Below are 19,615 nucleotides of genomic sequence, written 5' to 3'. Positions count from 1 at the left end.
TGAATAATTTGGGGGTTTGTCTTACGGTCACACAGACACTAAACGCACAGGCCATGGCGACCTGGCGTGCTCCTCGGAGTTTGCATTCTATCCAGTCACGGGGTGGACGAGAGGACTCAACCGTCATTTGCCACGGTCTTTTCTTGTCGAACGACAAGCGCGTTGCAGCAGCGATACGCTTGTGAAAAGCCTCCCGGTAGTCTGGACGCACTTACCTCCCGTCACCAGGAGCAATCTCTTGGGGACACTGCCCGCTGCTCTGCCGGGCAGAAGCCACCAGCAATTCTTTCTTTTCTGAGCCGGCATCCCTCCCGCAATGGCCGCGAGGGCCTGTTCTTTTAGGTTTGGGGCAATATTAATCACAATTTTCCTGTAGTTACGGTGACCCGGAACTTCCAGTCTCAGCACCTCCTGCTAGCCATCTGAGGCTTTTGTGCGGCCTCTACCGAGCGACCTCTGCTCATTAGATTGGGTGCTGTACTGTAAGACTGAGCGCAGGCCGCCTGTATGCGACGGGTCTCGTACCGCTCTGTCAGGCAAGGTCTTCAGGTTGGCCCTTCACAAGTTCCGTTAAAAATTGTTGCCCGCTTGGCGCGAACAGGACGACTTCAAGACAGGACAGAGCTTTCCCGACCGCATAATTACATTAGCAACTGCCTACGTAACCGGCACGCAACACACCCCGTACGTCGCCGACGTTCTTAGCATTGAGCTCGGCATTCTGATGTCCTGGCCCTGCCTGTGCAAAAGCGCTAAACGCTCCATCTCTCACACGGCGTATGGCTTGAAGCTCAGCGTTTAAGTAGGAACTGCCTCGGCTTCGGACTGTCTTTGCCTTGGCCGGAATCTTAGCGGGTACGGGCTACGGTCTAAGGCCCTCAGGGTAGAATGCTGGTGCTGTGTACCCGGGAAAGGCCAGGCCACCTCGACTTCACCGGGTCCTCTCCCGCGAGTATGCCGCACGGGCAGATGGGTGCGGTTGATTACCACGTGTGCATGAACCAGCTGTCGCTGAGCGGGCGTCCTCTCCCCTCTCTCCGGGCCGTCTCGAAAACTCCTTGCAGGCGCTGGAGGAACCTTTTCTGAGCTCTTTTTCTCGGAACGCAACTGGACTCATAAGCAAGCTGCACTTGGCGGAGACAATTCGAGAAAAAGCGTGTCTGTTTGTGCCCAGGACGGGTAAAGGGAGTGGACTGTGGTGGGGCATCTAGTAGAGACCTTGGATGGAGGAGGGAGAGACTTAAAAAATCCGCCGCGGCGTTGCCGCTGATGACAGCGGGATGAGTGTGAGATTGGTTGGTCTTTTTTCTTCTCTGCCGATGCGGTGTCCTGCTTTGCACGATTAAAGCGTAACGTGACTACCAATTTTCTCCGAGCTGGCATTGACCCCAGGTGCCTCTTACGACTTCCCATCAGAAGCATGAAAGGGGAACAATCTTCCCACTGATATATAGCTGCGCTGTTGCCGTTCTATGCAGCGCTTCTATAAACGCAGCTGCGGTTCAATTGTCTCAGCCTCTTTTCTTGTTTCGTGCCCGGGGCTCTCCGCAGTCTCACTCAGGGCACTCCAGCTGATGAGTTCTGTCATCTTTCGGCCTTGGTTCGAGTGCCTCACTGTACTTTGCATCGTGTCGCGGACCTTTGTCTTCGGACCCCTGGGCTCGGTTTCTTCATAAAGTTACTCCCGGGGCATCCACGCCTCTCTATTTTGTATCGAGGTGTGCGGGGGGCTCAAAGTCCGCCGCAGGTTTGTTGTAACCGCGGTCGAGAAACGCGATGTCGGTGGACGAGAGGATCTGACTCCGCCTGCGTTTCGCCGGGCTAGGGGGCGGGGCGTCAACATTGGTTTCGCGGACAGTCCGTCCCAGCCTCGTCTCTATGCCATGGAGGCGAAGAGCTTGTGGCTCTCCACACATAAAATCGTCTAGATTCTGGGGTGCGGGCGGGAGCGTGTTCAGACCTGGTCCGCGCCGGACTCTTGATCTCTGAATCGTTCGTATCATCGTCTCTCTCCTTTACATTCTCCTTAGGGTCCGTCCCGCCCAGAGTAGCGCTAGCGCCTTTGACTTGTTACCAGGAGCCACTTCGTTCTCGACTCGCCTGGAGTGTCACACAGGTCGCCTACACTGTCCGTATAGTCTTCGTTTTCAACCCAGGTCGACTCTGCTTCCCACCTACGTCCGTAGTTTCCGTTTCTCTACACCGGTCGCGGGAAGCGTGTCCCGCTGGCTCTTCTCCGCCTTCGTTTGTACCTCGGTTTAGTTCGTTTGAAAAAAAAAAAATTCGCGGTCGCAGTTACTGAACTGCCGCTGCTTCGTAAGCTAGTGTCCCCGAAAAGACCGGAGCATCTTGAAATACTTCAGTTCGATTTCCTTTGGCGTTTGGGATCTTAGATGGGGTGGGATATACTTGTGTGTTGTTCCCGTGGTTTGGTCTTGCGTTGCTGGCGGCATTCACGTACACTTCGCACGGTTGGTAGCCCTTGCGTATCCAGGTGCCTGTTCCGTGCTGGTAAATCGGTGTCACTGTAGGGGACCTACGTACTATTTGTACTTGTGTTGAGGAATTCACTGCGAATCTCATTTTGAATTCTGCTAGTTTTGTCACGTGCCCTTTCGCGTCTTGTGCGGCAGGACAGGCGCTTTCAACTCACTTGTTTCCTGTCCGGAAAGTAGAGGTATCGTAGACCTGCTGGTGTAATGTGTTTTATGGCAACGTAGATGTCCCGTGTTGGACCCTTGCGCTTCTAGGGCTTCACTCTTGTCTCGAATAGAACGTTGTTCTTTTGAGGTTTGTCTTCCACGTAGTCGTCCGTGGTGGGACCGTCGCCTGGCAAGGAAAGCGGTCGTCCCTTCCTTGTCAATGAAGAATAAATGTGTGTGAACTGCTTGTTTCTCCATGCTCGGCTCCCGTTCCCTTTCAGTCCTGTCGTGCTACGTGCTGTACGCCTGCTTTCGTTACTTCAGCACACGGTCATAACTTGGTCGGACCGTCGCGCACGTCGATGTGGGCCGAGTTCCATGTGTCGCACTTGTACTGCTATACTCAGCTTGGTGCCGGGCGAGGGTTACTGTTTCATTCGTGCACTCCCCTCCGCAACATCTTCACTGGGAAGAAGTTTTCGTTTTTTCACCTTTTCTCCTCCTCTGTTCACCGACAATGAGTTCCCCTGTGGGGGGTCCACCGAATGGCCCGAGCAGTCGGACCCACAGCAGCGATAACAGTCGTAGTAGCAGCTGCTCTCGCCCTGCACCAGCCCCCACGTTTTCTTCATCACGCCTTCGGGCACAGGCTGAGCGGCAGGCGGCAGCAGCAACAGACCCATCCGTGACCGCTTCTTCTAATTCCGCCACCTCGTGTCGTCCTCCTTCCTCGAACAGCAGCTCCAGTTCGAAGGGCTCTTCTCGTGCAAAGGTATCAAACACATTTCTGGCGCTAGGTGGACCAGGATGCAGAGGTCGCAGGGGAGGGCAGTGGTGTTACATCTGCAGGGATTCAATGACGAGGAACGAAGATAACGCAGTGGAGTGTACGGCTTGTCCAAAGCGTTTTCATTTGGAATGCCTTCAACATGAAGGTGTCATCCAGGCTGGAGAGCGTGTTTCGCTGGACGACTGGCTTTGCCCGCAATGTCTAGAGGAGCATGAGGAAGACGAAATACAGAATGATGAGCGTTGCTTCATCTGCAAGCGCAAAGAGCCGGAGGATGGCGAAGAAGATCGTCTGCTGATGTGCGATGGTTGTCCGAACAGTTATCACATGCGTGCGTGCCTCAAGCTCACAATCGAGCCTGACGAAGAAAAGTGGTTCTGCCCTGAATGCAATCCTTCCGGCTTCAAACGAGACGAGATCCGCAGATTGGGGCGGGGCCGAGCTCAACCAGGCATTGGTCCCGGCGGGGAGGAGATCGTCAATTCCTCTACATGTTATGTCTGCCAGCGTCCAGGCAAACTTCTAGGCTGCGACTTCTGTGTGAACAGTTTTCACCCGACTTGCCTTGTCGACGTGGATTGGGATGCCATCGGGGACGAGTGGGAATGCCCGGTCTGTAAGGGAAGAGACCCTCTTGCGAACCAGATGCACAAGCGCTGGAGCCGAGCAGAAATCGAAGCGAAGAGGAAGGAGCGTATCAAGTGTCTGGACCGGATACGAATCAAAACTACGCGCTACAGAAATCGCTTTCTGCTCGTTCACCAGAAGGAACTGGGCCCTTTTGTCAATCCTAAGATTCTTGCCTATCTCGCCAAGTCTTTAAGGGGTAATACCATCTGAACACTCCAGCATTATGCCGGGGATTCTGCTCTCAATCCTCATGTACCGCGGGGCGTGTTCGCCCAGGAAACGGAGTCCGGCGGGAACGGGTAGAACAGGTCTCGTAGCGAGAACGGCTGACTACACAGCAGTCGCTTTAGTGCGAGATTGTGTGCTCGTGGCGAGGTGCAGACGTACTCCAGATCGGCCATCTGCGTGGAAAGTCGGCGACTCGCTCGGATCCGGATATGCTCTCCGGGCGGAGGCGCACGTGTACCCACTCACAGCAGCCGTAGTGTCCATGCATGCACATGCAGGAGCGCGTGGTTTCTTGTGTGGCGAGCACAAATATGTATGTTGTTCCTGTATACGGTTTTGATTCCACTATTTGGTGCTAACAGGCCAAGTCACCCAAGGGGGTTCCTCGAAACGTCGGCAGGAAAAAGGCGGAGGACGGCTGCAGGTCGAACGGTCAATGCAAGATCTTCTCGAGAGCCTTGAAGATGAAGCAATGGAAGAAAGTGAAAAGTTCGTCAAGCGAGCCTACAAGTGAGCGCCGGTGGAGAGGACATTTGTGCGTGTGGTAGCTCTGGTCTTCGAGTGACACGTGGCTGTCGCTTTGCCGTAGCGTGGCCGTGATGAGCAGAATGGAGGAGAGTGAACCAGTCGACACGTTCTGTTACTATCTGGTACAAATACGAATCGTCTGCTCAGGGATGGCTTTCACACTGCCTCGTTCATTTTCATGAACAGGAGCTACAGGTACTATCCGAAAAGGAACTGTCGATATAGCACTACGTCGTGCACCTCGCGTTGTAGCTCACTTCCTTTTCTTTGTTGTCTTCCGAGGAGTTCCGTAGGTACGAACTGTACAACGATCTGTTCTGTCTTCAGTGCATTGTCTGCATTGTATTCGAGTATCCTGCGGCTTTCACACCATACACTTCGCGCATTGAACTGAGCCTTGCACGTAACGAACTCGTTCTTGTGTGTCTCTGAAAGCCCGAGTCCTAGAGGGTCTTAGTGCGCGGTAGTAGGTGTCCTTGGAGGCCCGACATGGACGGAACAGTGAGCTGTCCCGTCGGTGAACTCTTCTCCGGAGGGCAGCGCGTGGTTCTTTCTGCGAATGTAGCTGCTTTTATCTCTGCACTCGGACAGACCAGCGCGGTCACCGAGGATAACTGTAAGGTCCGCGGCGCGTAACAACGTATTCTTCGGTACCTATGCAGGATGGTGCGGCACCCGAGCGGGCGGAAGATCGAGGGGGTGCCTTTGCGCGAGGGCATAGAGCTCAAGCCTCATCAAGTCGATGGTGTTGAATGGCTTCTGCGTTCGTTTATGACTGGTGGCGGCATTCTTGCTGATGAAATGGGTACGTTTTCTTTCATTCACTACGTCGCCAGAGTGGTACCGGCCTAGTCAGTAGTATAGCGAGAGGGTGGTAGCATTCAAGTATTCAGTCGGAAGTTCTCTCGTGTATGTGCCAGGCTGTCGGCTTCTCCAATGCTCATGTCTTTTCCGGGGATGTTTCACGGCCAGCGCAGTCACATAGTGTATTCGTCGCATGCCTGCGCGCAGGGGTCACACTCGCGTCTGTGCAGCTCGCGACTGCGGGGTGTTTCTTTTCCTTTTTGTTTTTGTTGACCGGAGTACTCTGTGGTAGCATTCACAAGAAAAGATGCCTACGAAGTTGGTGTTTCTTGTGGGTGCCATGGCCTCGTGCGTCGGTTTGTTCTTTCTGCTAACAGCAGAGCCAAGGAGTTCATGGTTTCTGCCTCTCCTTGCCGAGCTATGCCAGTGGTACCTAGATGTGTACTCGCAGCCTTAGCCTTTGCGTTCTATGCAGGGCAGCGACAGAAGGATGGAATGTCTCGTGAATGCTCATAGAACTACACATGTAAATCTTCCTAGGGTGGAGAAACAGAGTATTTGCGGTATACTTGTCGCTTCAGGTCTCGGGAAGACGATTCAGACTCTATGTTTCCTCTCGTACTTGAACGCGATGAAGCTTGAGGGACCTCATCTGATCGTCGTGCCGCTCTCTACCGTGGGGAACTGGATGCGCGAAGTGCATCGCTTCACGCCGTCTCTGACTCACATCAAAATTTGCGGTTCCCGTGCGGAGAGACAGCATGCAATGGAGGATCGGCGTAAGTCGGGGAACTGCGGGAATTTTATGTTGTTTTTAGTAGGTCGTGTGTACATCTATATCCTTCGGTCTCTATGTCGTATCTTCGTCAGTCGTTAAGGCTTTGAGTATAGTAGGTTGGATCACTTTGTCCGCTCGCGTGAGGACAGTGAGGGAAGTTAGGCGTATACGTCACTGCCGTTTTTCATCTCTTCTGCGTGTGAAGGTCTTCATCGGGTTCTGCGGGTGGCTTCAGACGTTCGGCTTCGCTCTTCCCGTGTGCTATGGCATGTGATGGAATGTTCAGTCGCACAGAAGGGACTGTACGACCTATACATCACCACGTATGAGACGGTGAAGAGCGAGGAGGAGTTTTTTGTAGAGACCATCCCTCACTGGCAGTGTATTGTGTTGGATGAGGCTCATCGCATCAAGAATGCTTCTGGAGCGGTCCGGCATGCGTTGGACCGAGTGGTGGGCAACATGCGTCTGCTATTGACGGGGACTCCTCTGCAGAACAATGCTGCTGAGCTGTTTACACTCATCAACTTTCTTATGCCAGACGTCTTCCGAGATTCTCAGCTTCTTGAGCAAGCCTTCGTAGCAAACCCTCACCAGTCCAACACCGCCACACCAGGCAAAAATAACAGTGTGGCCAGCAAGTCTGGGGGAGGAGGAGCTCGCGGCGGAGGGGCGGGAAGCGGTAGCAGCAGCGGAAGAGGAACACCGGTGGTTGAGGTGGACAAACTCTTCCGACAGGAAGATCTGGAGGCCATCAGGAATCTGCTTGATCGAGTTATGCTTAGAAGGCTGAAGGAACAGGCCATCGCTCTCCCCAAGAAATCCTTTCACTCGGTCTGGTTACCCTTATCCGGTCCTGCTGCGCAGTGGTATGCACGGCTTTTGAAAATAAAAGCCTTACAGGAAGCGGGCAAGGATAAACTTAGCGACAGCTCCTACCGAAAGATGCTTGGCCTCGTCATCAAGATGCGAATCATCTGGTGAGCACACGCGCACACATGTGGGTAACGGAGGGGTGACCATAGGTGTGCGTGCGCCGGCATAAGGGGCTGCTATCTCGCTGCGGAATAATGTGTAAGCTATCCTTCGGTACATTTGCGTAGTATCCAAGACGCCCGCCAAAGCGTGGAGATGCGATGTTCTTCACTTCGTCTGCACAACTAGTTAGGACTGACGTCCGTTCGCCACGTATGGCTTGGCGCGCTCGCGTGCCCTCCCGTAGACACGCTTTTCTGAGGTACCGTGCAAAGATGTACAGGGGACGGAGTTGTAACTGTTACCGCAGGCGATTCACGTTTGTTGTCAAGAGCCGCGTATTCGCGTTCACTCTGCCTTATAGAGCTGTGCGGGCTGGGCCGCAGGCGAAGCAGGCTTTCGATTGCTTTCCCATGCCTGTGCTTTCAGCGCTCACCCGAAGGCAATATGTGCGAGGGAAAGCCAAATTCAAAAGTTGCAGGCGTTTTTTATGGATGAGGAGACGGAGATGCAGTCAGAAGTCCTCAACGCAGCCCGGGATACACAGCGAATCGAAGGTGACGAGCACATAGCGTGGAGCGCGAAGCTAACTTTCTTGGACAAGCTCATGTGCCATCTTCATTTTCTCAATTGCAAATATGTCCCTGGCTACGAGGTAAGAATTCGCTCCGCCGGGCAAAATGCCAAGGGCATAGAAAGGCCCGGTAGTCTGCTCAGCGGCCCCATTCAAGGCGATGAAATGGACACACGTTTTGTGCGGTTGGCTGCTTTTTTCTCTGAGGTACGGGGAAGCGCGTGTCAGCTTGACTCCGGGTTGTCCGTTTTATGTAGGACTGGATGAAGAGTTGTGTTCAACTCTCTCTATTGCGGACTGGGTTCTCTCCTTTTGTTCAAGATATACCGACATAGTTGTCCACACTGTTCTGCATAAGGCATCCCTTTGATGGCGTGCGCTGCTAAAAGGCTTGCAGTAAGGTCATATCTTTTTTCCTCTCAGAAAGTTTATGAGGATCACCGACGTGAGTCAGCAACTTACCGTTTCTACAAACATCATGAAGAACTATGTAAGGAAGAAGTGGCTGCAGGCCGGAAGGCGCCTCGGCGACCGAAAAGGGCAGAGCTGATGGGGCTAGAGGAGTTTCGTTACATGCTTGAGAGGGGCAATCCCCGACTGGGGCCAGGCGTTGTCCGTACTGCTGACGACCCGGACTATTTAGAGGAAGGCATGTACCCAGCGGAACTCCAGATGCCTCAAATGCTGTTGGAGCCAGCGTCATCGTCACCGGCTTCCCTTAGTGAAAGTCGTTTGCGCGATGGTGTCAAAGCGGAGAACGGGGGAGACGGCATGTCCCCTTCACGGAACACCCCGGATAAAATTGTCGAAGCCGACTTAGACGACAGTAGAGAAAAGGCAGAGAGTGAAGCAGACGACCTCACTCTCAGTAATATCTCGAGTTGCACGGGGGGAGCAGGGCGGCGACGAAGGGTTTTGGACTACGATGATGATGACGATGATGGAACCGAGAAGGGAGAAGAGTTTCCAAGGAGCTCGATTGTCAATAACACCAAGAGGAGAGGCCTTGTCATTCTTGATGACGAGGATGAGGTCATAGGGCTTGATGCGCCTTCTGGATCGGCAGCTGATTCACGCACGCCCCAGTCAAAGTTAGTGTGCGGTACTCGAAGCACCTCGGCTTCTTCTGCCTCGTCTCCACCCGCCACCTCTCCCGGCGGCGAGGACAGGAGAGATAGCCTGAAGCAGGAAGAAAATTGTGGTCTTGGTGAACCGTCAGATGAGAAACTTCGCAGCTCGACCTGGCCCCTCGGGAACGAGTGTGCGGAAAGTGGACGAAAGGAGGAACCGGGACTTTTCAATAGACCGCCTGGACTACGAAAAGCAACATCTGGAGAAGACGACATGTGTGAGGGCCTTTCCACTGCATGCTGCACTACCAACAGTGCCACGAGTACTTTCGAAGGTGGACAGTGGCTTAAGGGTACTAGTGCAGACGGTGGAGACTGTGATGGAACTACCGCCGGATCTGTCAAAGAGAATTCTCTTAGCAGTCGTATAAAAAAAGAGTATCGCGATGAAGTCGCTGCCGCTAATTTGGGACAGGGAGTCAAGCCTGAAGCTGTGGCCGAAGCGCGGCCGGCCGAAACGTCTATGCCTGAACCCAATCAAGGAGAGTGCAGGAGTGCTACGGTGCCGCTGGAGAAGGAGAAGGAGGAAGGCGTAGAGAAGAAGGAGTTTGTGATTGACCGCTCACAGCCAAAGCTGCAGAGGCTGCTTGTCTTTTCTCAGTTTCAACTCGTGCTCGATGAACTAGAGGCATACTGCCAGTTTCGAGGATGGAAGTATCTAAGGTATGTACGGTTCCTGATGGGCGTCTCTACAGTAAAAATAACGCCTACAACATTTTCAACTCGCGCTTTTTGGTCGAGATCATCATCGCTCTAGACAAGCACTTTCCGTAGCTGGGAGCTTGGTGGGGTGTGGCCTCCAATAGAAATGGTCACGCTCATGCTGACTGATGCTAGTGTTCGTTGGGTGTAGTCGATGTGCTCGACCGAGAACCAAGTCGGATTGATGGATAGTTGTAGACGATAAGATACAGCTGTATCTCTCTCCGTACGTGCTGTAGCTACGTCCCGTGGTACAGACCTGAGGTGCTGCCCTTTCTCCTATCCACGTTAAGCACACCTCTGAGATACGCCGTCCAGTTTCCTAACAACATGCTCCGTCTTTTCTTTCTGAAAATGCGCCCGTGCAGGCTGGACGGCTTGACAAACAAGTTCGTGCGAGAGCTGGACATCCGGGATTTCAATTCAGAGGGGAGCACCTACTTTATCTACCTCATCAGCACACGCGCGGGGGGCCTGGGAATCAATCTAACAGCTGCCAACCATGTTGTCCTCTACGACCACGACTGGAACCCGTTCATAGATCTCCAAGCTATAGACAGGTAAAGCAGGAACAAGCTAGCGTGTTTCGGGTTGGGGGTGGTCGATCAACTTCGCGCGCGTGCCTGTGCATCACCACGTGTTGCCTTCGTGTCCGTGAGGCGAGTTTTCCTGTGTATGGTTTTGGGTTTGCACAGTGGTCCTTCGTGAATGATAGATGCGTGCCTGCTAGCTGTTCTTCGTCTGTCATGAATATGTCAAGGAATTCCAGCGAGGGGTTCGTACGCTGAACGTGCAGTCCTTACGCTCTCCAGGTGAAAAACACCCGACCTCCCTGGAACAGGCTGCGTCTTCCAGAACAGGGGTTGGAGCGCGAGGGCTTCTACCAGGTCTGCCTGTTATACTCTTTTGCATCTACTCCCCGTACTCAAGTTCTTCCGTCAGTTCTTGGTACGCAGCAGGTGCGGCCTCTGTATCCGTTTCCGATATTAACAGTAGCTAGAAGAGGCCTCGCCAAGGTGCACACATCCGCTCTCGTCTGTGACGGCCAAGGGCACGGAGGCGTGTCATGTCGTACACACGCAGACCAGAATTCCTACAGACTTGACCAGTCACAAGGAGGATGTGGTGCAAAGTGTGCTTGTGCGTTTCTGTGTGTCCTCACAGAGCACATCGCATCGGTCAGCAGCGTGAAGTCCACGTGTGGAGTTTAGTGAATGAGTGGACTGTGGAGGAGCGAATGGCTTTCCGGCGCGAGCAGGTATGACGTCCCTCTATACAAATAACGGACGGGCGTGGACACGCGCATGTGTAGAAGACGTTTCTTGGTCACTGGACGGAGTTCCGGTTAGTTTCCACATAGCAGATGCCTGTCGTGCACAGGTCTTTGAGCGGCGTGGGGTTGCAACTGTATCGCCAGTATGCCCTGCATACTTACGGAAGAAGATAGACGCCGATTACTAGGACGTTGACCTGCAGCGTCCGAATGCACAACAGAGTTTCGATCTCTGTTTTCTTGTGGGGCCACCCTTCATACCGTCCCGTTTGTTCTACGCCGAGGTCCACAAACAGGGAAGGCTAGAATCTGCACTGAGTTCAAGATACGTATTGCAGTCCTCGTGTTTTGCGTGGGGACTTCACCTACAAGTTCTCAACGAGGCGATACACTGACGTTTTGTGTAGAAGGGCGCTTTAGTTACTTCTCTGAAGCTGATTCTAGGTGCGACCTGGGACTAAGCTTCTCTGAAAGTATCGAGGCGGCTGGTTATGTTAGGGGAAGCTGGAGTGTTGTCTTTTCTGCAGAAACTCCGATTAGACAAACTGTTAGTCCAACACCAGCAGGAAGAAGCGATGATCGATGAAGACGAGGAGGAGAGACAGCAAAGCCGGAGCGAGAAGATTTCCACCGATGAAATTCGAAAGCTGATGCTTCACGGCAAAACGGCGATTGTGGTGCGTATACACACATACTACGCGTAGGATTTTTGGTACGCATGAATGTGAAAGTACTTGTGTGAATTCGAAAAATGCTAGTCTTTCAGACAAGGACTTTCTCGGCGTACGGGGCAAACTGCTGTGACAATTTCCTTTTTCCGTGCAAGAATTTGCTTTGTGAGCCAGGTCTCTCAGCAGGTGTTTCGGCCTCTTGTCAAAGTAGTTTCACCCAGCTGGAGGTTGCTGGTGTTGCGACTCTCTCCATCAGCTCCAGCAGCTTATTGGCAGTTCTTGATACGAGAGAACTGCCTTGCTCGTGTATCACTCCATGGAATGGGTGTGGGACACGTGCAGTTGTCTTCGCTGCACGATTTTCTTTTCTCTGAAGCTCTCGTTGCCTGTCTTCGGCCAGTTTTAGGCGCTGCCACTACGGGGGGGGGATCATTTCGGCTCCTATGTTACTTTAGGGACTAACCACGTAGAAAGAGGAGAAAAAAAGATGAACAAGACAACTGTTGTTCTTCAGTTCGGGTTTTTTAGTGTCTTGTCTTCGGTGTTTTTTTTACAGGAAGTAGCAGCGAAACGTGCAACAGACATCACGTGTTTGTCCCTCGAGGAGTTGGCCTCGCGGCAGCGTCTGCCTTTACCGGAAACTGTTCTTGAGTCCGCAACGGAGGAAGAAAGAGCATCGATCACACGTCTCGATGCAGAAGAGGTGGAAGACGATGACACCAAGGACGAGGAAAACCTCGTGGACATTGATGAAGTGATGAATGAAGAAGCTGAAGAACAACAGAAAGAGCAAAGCTTAGAAGCTGCGGATGGAGAGGGCGATGCTGGGGTGCTGTCTCGGGGTGGCAGCAGCAACAATGCGAGTGGCCTGGTCACTCCACCAAAAGAGGCAGATGACGTCGCAGCAAACTCGGAGGAGCGAGAAGAAGACATGGGAGAGAGCGGAAATAGTCAAAACCCGGCTCCAGCTGAGGAGAAAACGGGAGTGCAGTCGGTGGACGTAGAGGCGGGAGAGAAGCAGGAGGAAGATGAAGTAGCTGGTGGAGGCGCAGGGATAAACGGTGCGGCGAAGGGGGGGAAAGGAGATCTTGAAAAGGAATTGCAGAATGCGGGTGTGCTGTGGAGGTCAGGCAGAGAAAGAAAGAAACCCATCGCGGTGTATGTACCACAAGAATTCGGACAGAGGTGAGGAGGTTGGCGGCGTTGCATGCGTTGGCTGTTTTAGGTGATGCGTACCTTCAGGTGCGCGAATTTGAGATCTCTGTGGTCTTACTTGGTGGGTGCATGTAATACACACCTACAGGTGACTTTTTTTCAGTTAATTACCCGCGGTTGCATCTTGGAGTAAGCGAGGGTGGAGAACCAAGTGCGGTGTCCGACTGGGAAGCATGATGCTCGTGAGTCGAGTGTCTGTGTTTCTACTGACGTTCTTGTTTGTAGACTTGTACGCCCTCCTCCCATATGTGAGCCATCTCGACGTGTGTTGTTGTCTGCCTTCTTATTCATCTCACGTTGGCTCTGTTACGTGCAGGAGGCATTGTTGGGAAGTACCAGGTGGCGTATTTGCTCATTCGAATATGCGTGAGCCGGCAATCACTCATCTTAGATGCTTTCGCTTCTTCTGCACCCGCGATGTCTGTCTGTCGGTGCGTTTCCCCAGGGAAGAGCGGAAGAAGATCAAACACGAGCAGAAATGCTTCATCTGCGGAAATGGAAAGGATTTCGAGCAGACGATTGTCGACTCGGATGGAAAGACGACGAAGATTGCACTGGGTGACTTGGTGACTTGCAGCGGGTGTCCGAGGGCATACCATCGAGCTTGCGAGGGTCTGCCTAAAGATATCAAAAGAAGCTGGCGTTGCCGGTGGCACGAATGCTGTATATGCTTTCGAAAGACATCACAGTGCGGAAACATGTTGATTCATTGCGCCAAATGCCCCACGTCCTTCTGCTACGATTGCTTTCCTCCCGACTACTGTCGGTACAACGTCGGGGAGGAATACTACTCTCAGTTGCGCCAGCGCGGAATGAATGTGACTCCTCAGAACTGGATCTTGCTGCTCTGTTCGAGGTGCAAGGCTGTGGAGGAACAACAGACCAGAAGACGACTGACCAAGGAAGAGAAAGAGCAGGAGAAACAACAACAAAAGGAGCTCCGGCAGCAGCAGAAGGAGCTTCACTTTGAGCTCGAAGGACCCAAGAAGGGGAAGGACGGTGGTCGCCGCCATCAGGAAGGAAAGCAGAAGGCGGAGGAGGAAAGACAGGTCGGTCTGTCCTGCATCTTTTTCCTGCTGTGGTGGTACTGGTTGTCTGTAAAGCAAGCAGCTGTTACATGGCTCAGACTCAGACCAGAGGGCATACACTAGGCGGAGAATTGCACGACTGTTGCTGATATGTCAGAACTATAAGATCAGTGGAACTTCGCGCGTATGTACTCGTGTTCCGAGGGCAACGGAATGAATGATTGTCTCCCATCTAAGTGAATCTTTGTGTGTAGCAACGGGTGTTCAGCGTCTTCAGACTAAACTGACTTGGCGCTGCTGTTCGAGATTGTCTCAGTTAACGTTTGCTGTACGTACGCACGTAGTATTTGCAGAGATGTGTACTTGTATATCTTCATGAAAGGTTCGTGGCGGTGTGTTTTTTGAATAGCAGCAGGTGATTGGGTGGTCCGAGGTGGATGTGCAACTTGCCTCCATTTCCGCGTGTGACTTGTTTCGTGCTTTCTGGGATAGCCTCCTGTTCGGCATTTATGCTCTGTTGTTGACAGTTTTTTGAAGCAAAACAGCAGATCGATTTGGAAGAAAGCCGCCAGGAGGACGAACTGCGTCAGTCTTATCAGCGACTCTTCCCCGCTGCTTTCATCGATGAGCTGAACAAAAGGGTAACGGCAGCACGAGTTGCGCAGAAGGCCCATCGTTGCGCGACAATGGCAGGGGCTGGAGGAAGTTTTCAAGGACAAGAACCTACGGCACATGGAGGAGCCGGAACAACTGCATGTGGTGCTGGTAGTGGTGTGACTGGCAGAGCGAACGGCCTACCAGGAGCAGAGGAGCAAAATGTTTTGCAGGTCGCCGCTTCCGGAGGGACAGGTGGAGGGCCAGCTGGGGCGGTTGCTGCGGCCCTGGGAAAGAAGGGGCAGCAGGCTCCGCAGAAGCGTCCGGTGAATCAGTTAGCGAACATGAAGCTTCCCGGTGCTGCTCTCGGATTATGTGAAAATTGTCATCTCCCTTGCCATGGTGTCAAAGACTATCCTAGCCCGTGCTGTTTCCCATCCGAGATACAGTCGAAGTTTTTTCTGCGTCACCCCGCTGTTACTTCTAGGGGAAACCACGGTCGAGAGGGACTCAACGCATGCTCGAACGGTTCCCCTGCAGGGGGGGCGCTCTTGGCGTCTCCTTCTCAAGGTAGCAGCCGCCTGTCAACAACGGTTGGGATGGACGATGACTGCATCTCCGCTGCGTCGTCTTCTCCTGAAAATGTCCAACTGGATACTGGCGAACAGGCAGGCCGGGGAACTGCAGAAACCGGTAAAGGGATAGGCCAGTCACAGGAGAAGTTGGACGTTGGTATGGCAGGAGGAAGTACCGGGGCGAGAGAGAGCGAAAAAGGAAGTGAGGTTTCTCAGGGCAGTCCGCAACTCACAGGAGGAGGAGGTTTGACAGGGAAAGGCGGTGTGGAGTTCATCGCTTCGCTTGCGGCGGCCGCCGGGCTGACACTTGATGTGATTACCAGCGGAGTTGATACCCTCACCGCATCCCGGATCACAGCCGTCGGCGGTGGGCCCGAGCAGATCAAGTTCGTACACAGACAGGTTTGCGCTTGTTGTGGGGATTCGAGAATTGGGCGGAAGGCACACCTAAGGAAGCATTGTCCCAGTCTGTGTGACGCAGACAAGCAAGAGGTAAACGCCACAGAAAGGAGGGGTCTTCTGTGTAGGTACAGGCCGAGGGATTCAGGGGAATACCAAGAGCTTTCGGAATCGTGGCTGCTCTGCTGTTGGGTGAGAGCGGAGCCGACTTGTGGATGTCACGGAGAGGACATCAGAACGTGCATCACGGGAAAAGTATGGGCGGCCCGTGTTTGCTTTTGAAGTCCCGTGCAGGCAGGTTCTCAAGTACACGAACCATTCGCATTTCCGCGTTCTCTGTAGTGCTGTTGTTTTGAGCAGCATATGCGTACACACACATGAGCACATTCTGGGTCAAATGTGCTTCATCACCATGCACGCATCGGGCGAATCGACTGGCTCACGCGCCGATGACGGATGCGAAACAGTAACTGTCTTGTTCCTTTCTAGCGATTATGCACAAACCCGGGTGTCAGCTTGGCGGGTCCGTTGTTCTGTTCTTGACTTGCAGTACGTGGCACGCCGAGCAAAGGTTCGACAGCTTATTCAGCGTCTCCAGCAGCACCCTCCTATTCCGGATACTTCGAACGTGAACGGTTACGCGGGCGCGTCGCCGCAGCGGCTCAAGTGGTACTACCATCAATACCAAGACCAGGTAATCTTCGTTCGATGGAACTTTGTTCGCCGTAATGCAGTGACAGGCAGTTTGGTGAGCATTTGTCTGGCTTCGCTGCACCTTTATTCGCGTACAGCTGAGGTCAACTTCCGACTGTCGGTAGTTGCTTACCAAAGTGGGAGCTGCATGGTGAGAGACGTCTTGATGCTCTTCTTGTTTGCAACGGTACGGTCGTCGGAGTGAGGGGCAGTCATCTTCCCTTGGACAGACCAGGACAGGCGTCCACGGCTGAGCTGTCTGTTCCGGCTTGGGACTTTTGTACGTTTTGCTCCGGATTCGTGTCCCATTCAGTTTTTGTTACCTTAGCGTCCTTCCTCGGCGTGGTACGCTAGACCCTAAACTCGCAAGGGGACGTGTCTTTTGGTGTCTTCTCAGGCAGACCGCATTCTTGAGGAGGCGATGATAGCCGTGGGTCTGGAGGCCGCCGTAGCCCCTCGGGCGTCGGGGGGAAAACGTACGTATCCGGTGTCCAGCATACATGGAGGCAACTCTGTTCGTCCTTCGCCGTCCCAGCTTCTTCTACAGAATGACGGGAATCTTACAGCAGACTCATCCTGCGGGAGGAAACGTGGAGGCGACGGCGCGTTGCCGAAGCGGCAGCCATCTCAGGGTACCAAGCGGCCAGGCAGGAGCCCGAAGGGTGGAAGAGATTCTGCAAGCAACAGCGACGTTGAAGTCGTAAATGTCGTTCGCATTCATCAAGGGAAAGGCGTCTCATTACAGGCTCAGGCCGGAAACTCGGGCAAGGGGAGTGACGGCAACGTGGGACGAGGTGGAAATAGCAAGCTGGCTGCTACAAATCCTTGGACGGCACCCAACCACACTGCAGCATACGGGAGACTGACGCTGCTTAAGGCGGTTGCTGCTGCCGCTGCTTCGGGCCAAGTGACGCAAGATAGCGCTGGTGCGGCGACCGGCCCTGCCCTTGCGGGCTCAGGGAGTGGCAACCGCGGGTCCGTCGATGTGCCGGGGAAGCCTGCTGGCGGCATGAAACGTGGCTTGAACGAGAACAGTGGAGGAGTCACGCCGACTTCAAGCAGCGGCACAGACAATAGCCCCGGCGGCTTGCTCCCGACAAAGAGGAGAAAACCTGCGTCGGCATCTGGCCCTGCAGGCACTAGTAATGCCGAAGCATGCAGCAGCGGGGAAAGCGAAGGGTGCGGGAGCGGCCTCTTGCTAGGGACCCCGGCTACAACCTCGACACTTCAGAGCAGCGCGCCTGTTCGTCAGCAGAAGTCGATAATAGATTTTTTCTACGCAAGAAATTCTAGAGGCGGAGCGGCTCCCAACAGTGGAGGCAGTGCGATGGCAGCGCTTGCCGCTCTTGCTGTTGCCAGACAACATGCTACAGGAATGGGCGGTTCAGGGGTTCCAAGGACGACAGGCAATTGAATCAGTAACAGGGAAGGGGAGGGATTCTTAGTTTCGCGGATGGTTGTGCGAGGGCAGGCTTCAATGAATGCATCACGGAGGACACTTTTCTTTTTCAGAAGCTCCTTGCAGATACAGCGTCAGTGAGAGACAGGCAGCCATAGTCCGTTGAGCCTTCGTGTTTTACGAACGACAGCAGTTGAAAGAGTCTCCAGTTGCATATAAAGCAGCGTTAGAGTTTTGAACAAAGATATTGGGAAGCTTGGAGCAGAGGGGCGCAGGACGTTTGTCTCCGGCAACCGGTTTTTCACGCTTTTAGCTGATACTCGGCGGGCCCTTCGTGTCATTTCTCCGGCGTCAATCAGTCTAGTTGCCCGACAGGAGTAGGAGGTGGCACGGCAGAGTGGCCGACGTTGTCCGTGCGTGCGTCTGCCTGGCGACAGCGTTGGCCTCATTATCGCTTTTTAGCGCAGCACCTAAAGATCGAACAAAATGTAGGCACTGCTATGTGCAAGTTCGTTCCATTCTTGTACACGAGCGGAGCTGTCGGCCCATCCGAACGGATTAGTTGCATGGTCGCTTGCTCTCGTGAAAGGATCGTTCTGTTGTGGCCACCCCTGTCAGCAGCATGGGGGGTAGTTCACGAACGGAAAGGGCAAGGTAAGACCGGGCACAGCGCCTGATTCAGCAGTGATGGCGCAGTATCGCCCGTTTCGACACGTGAGCGGCTTGGCATGGGTTCCCGTCAAGGGGGCCCCGGCGGAGGAATTTTCTCGGCATGATTGTCAATATTCTATAGAGAGTAGCGTCGCCGGAACCGCTCTGTCTTAGCAGCTCTTGGTCTACTGTTTTTCCGGGTACACGGCTGAGCGCTCTACAAAAAGCTGAAGAAAAAGGGAGTGCGTTTACGTGGTGGTCATTTGTTCTGGCATGAAGGGCTGGTGACACCGGCAGCGAATGGGTTTGGGTTCCACGCGCTGTCCCCGAATTTTCCCTCGAAGTGACGCGCTCGGCGCATTGAAAAGGCCCGGGTTGCTTTGATACTTACTACCAGTCACAGGAAGGCTGCGTATCATCCGCGAAACCAGGAGTCCGCGACCTTACAGGAGACCTTATTCGTCTCGTTCTACACAGTAGACTCGATTTTACCTGTACCGTCATCCGTGCTGAATGGCAGAAGTGGCCGTTTGCTTGCGCTGTCAGGCGGCCCTTTTCTTACCGGGCGGCCGTACGCATTTTATCATATAAAAGTGGTGGAGTTTCGTTTTCCGTGCGACATTCCGCAGTGGCGATCTGAAGCTTTTTGTTACTGAAGCCCCATCCTCAGTAGCGAAGAGCGAGGAAGGGTCGAGGAGCGCGACGGGAGAATACCTACGCGTGCAGTGTGTCTGTGCACCTCAGTTACGGGGTCAAAAACTTGGGAAAACCGGCGTGATTCGCGCTCAGTCGTAAGCTGTCACAGCTGCTATGCGTCTCCCTAGGCATCGTCAGTCATAGTGAAGTGCGCCGCCGTCCATCCGCGGGTGCCCGGCACAGACCGGACGTCGAGCTTGTACGGCCGCAGCCAACCCCATAGACTCGACACTACCCAGGGGTAGGCCTAAGTCTAGTTTACGGCTGCCGAAATCGCAGACGCACTTCTACAGCAAGCCAGCCGTCGAGTCGACTTCCACTTTTATACACACGTCTGGGAGTACGTTTAGTCAGGATTATGGATAGTTTACTTGTGTGTTCCGTTATATTGTCTTCTTCACAGTGAGGCTGTACCGCGCATGAATCCCTCAAGGGTTTCCCTACGTACGTGTCGCAGGGCGACTTCCTCTTAGTCACCCGCCCTATGAAGTAACGCGTGCCCGAGAAGGAACACAATGCAGAGGGGAGGGGTAGGCAGACGGTGAAGGGGGCGTACGGAAAGCTGTAGAACTGCATTGCCGATCGGCATTCGCAGGTCCACGAAGCTCAGGGCTGCAGTGTGGGAAGTCGGCACGGATCT

At 53.7% G+C, this 19,615-nt stretch overlaps 1 protein-coding gene across 1 annotated transcript; it reads left to right on the top strand.

The window, feature by feature from the left end:
* Window positions 1–823: 823 nt before the first annotated feature.
* CSUI_005623 (swi2 snf2-containing phd finger protein) lies at window positions 824–18,912 on the top strand. The gene is made up of 15 exons (XM_068065793.1): window positions 824–4,258; window positions 4,653–4,800; window positions 5,481–5,623; window positions 6,204–6,401; window positions 6,687–7,380; window positions 7,805–8,030; window positions 8,373–9,742; window positions 10,150–10,341; window positions 10,946–11,039; window positions 11,582–11,731; window positions 12,282–12,910; window positions 13,386–13,989; window positions 14,496–15,629; window positions 16,087–16,230; window positions 16,627–18,912. The coding sequence occupies exons 1-15, from the start codon at window positions 3,160–3,162 to the stop codon at window positions 17,641–17,643; spliced, it is 7,842 nt and encodes a 2,613-aa protein (XP_067922226.1). The 5' UTR covers window positions 824–3,159; the 3' UTR covers window positions 17,644–18,912.
* Window positions 18,913–19,615: the final 703 nt, after the last annotated feature.

Source organism: Cystoisospora suis, assembly GCF_002600585.1.
Source record: "Cystoisospora suis strain Wien I chromosome Unknown contig_2729, whole genome shotgun sequence".
Lineage (NCBI taxonomy): Eukaryota > Apicomplexa > Conoidasida > Eucoccidiorida > Sarcocystidae > Cystoisospora > Cystoisospora suis.
The sequence above is the reverse complement of the archived record's forward strand: the minus strand, read 5'-3'. Positions and strand labels throughout refer to the sequence as shown.

What these genes read in the sequence shown, in the direction of transcription:
- CSUI_005623 (XM_068065793.1), top strand. Translation starts at nt 3,160, where the DNA reads ATGAGTTCCCCTGTGGGGGGTCCACCGAATGGCCCGAGCAGTCGGACC. An exon ending in ACGGCAAAACGGCGATTGTG is followed by an intron (nt 11,732 to 12,281) that starts GTGCGTATACAC and finishes TTTTTTTTACAG; the next exon opens with GAAGTAGCAGCGAAACGTGC. An exon ending in AGGCGGAGGAGGAAAGACAG is followed by an intron (nt 13,990 to 14,495) that starts GTCGGTCTGTCC and finishes TGTTGTTGACAG; the next exon opens with TTTTTTGAAGCAAAACAGCA.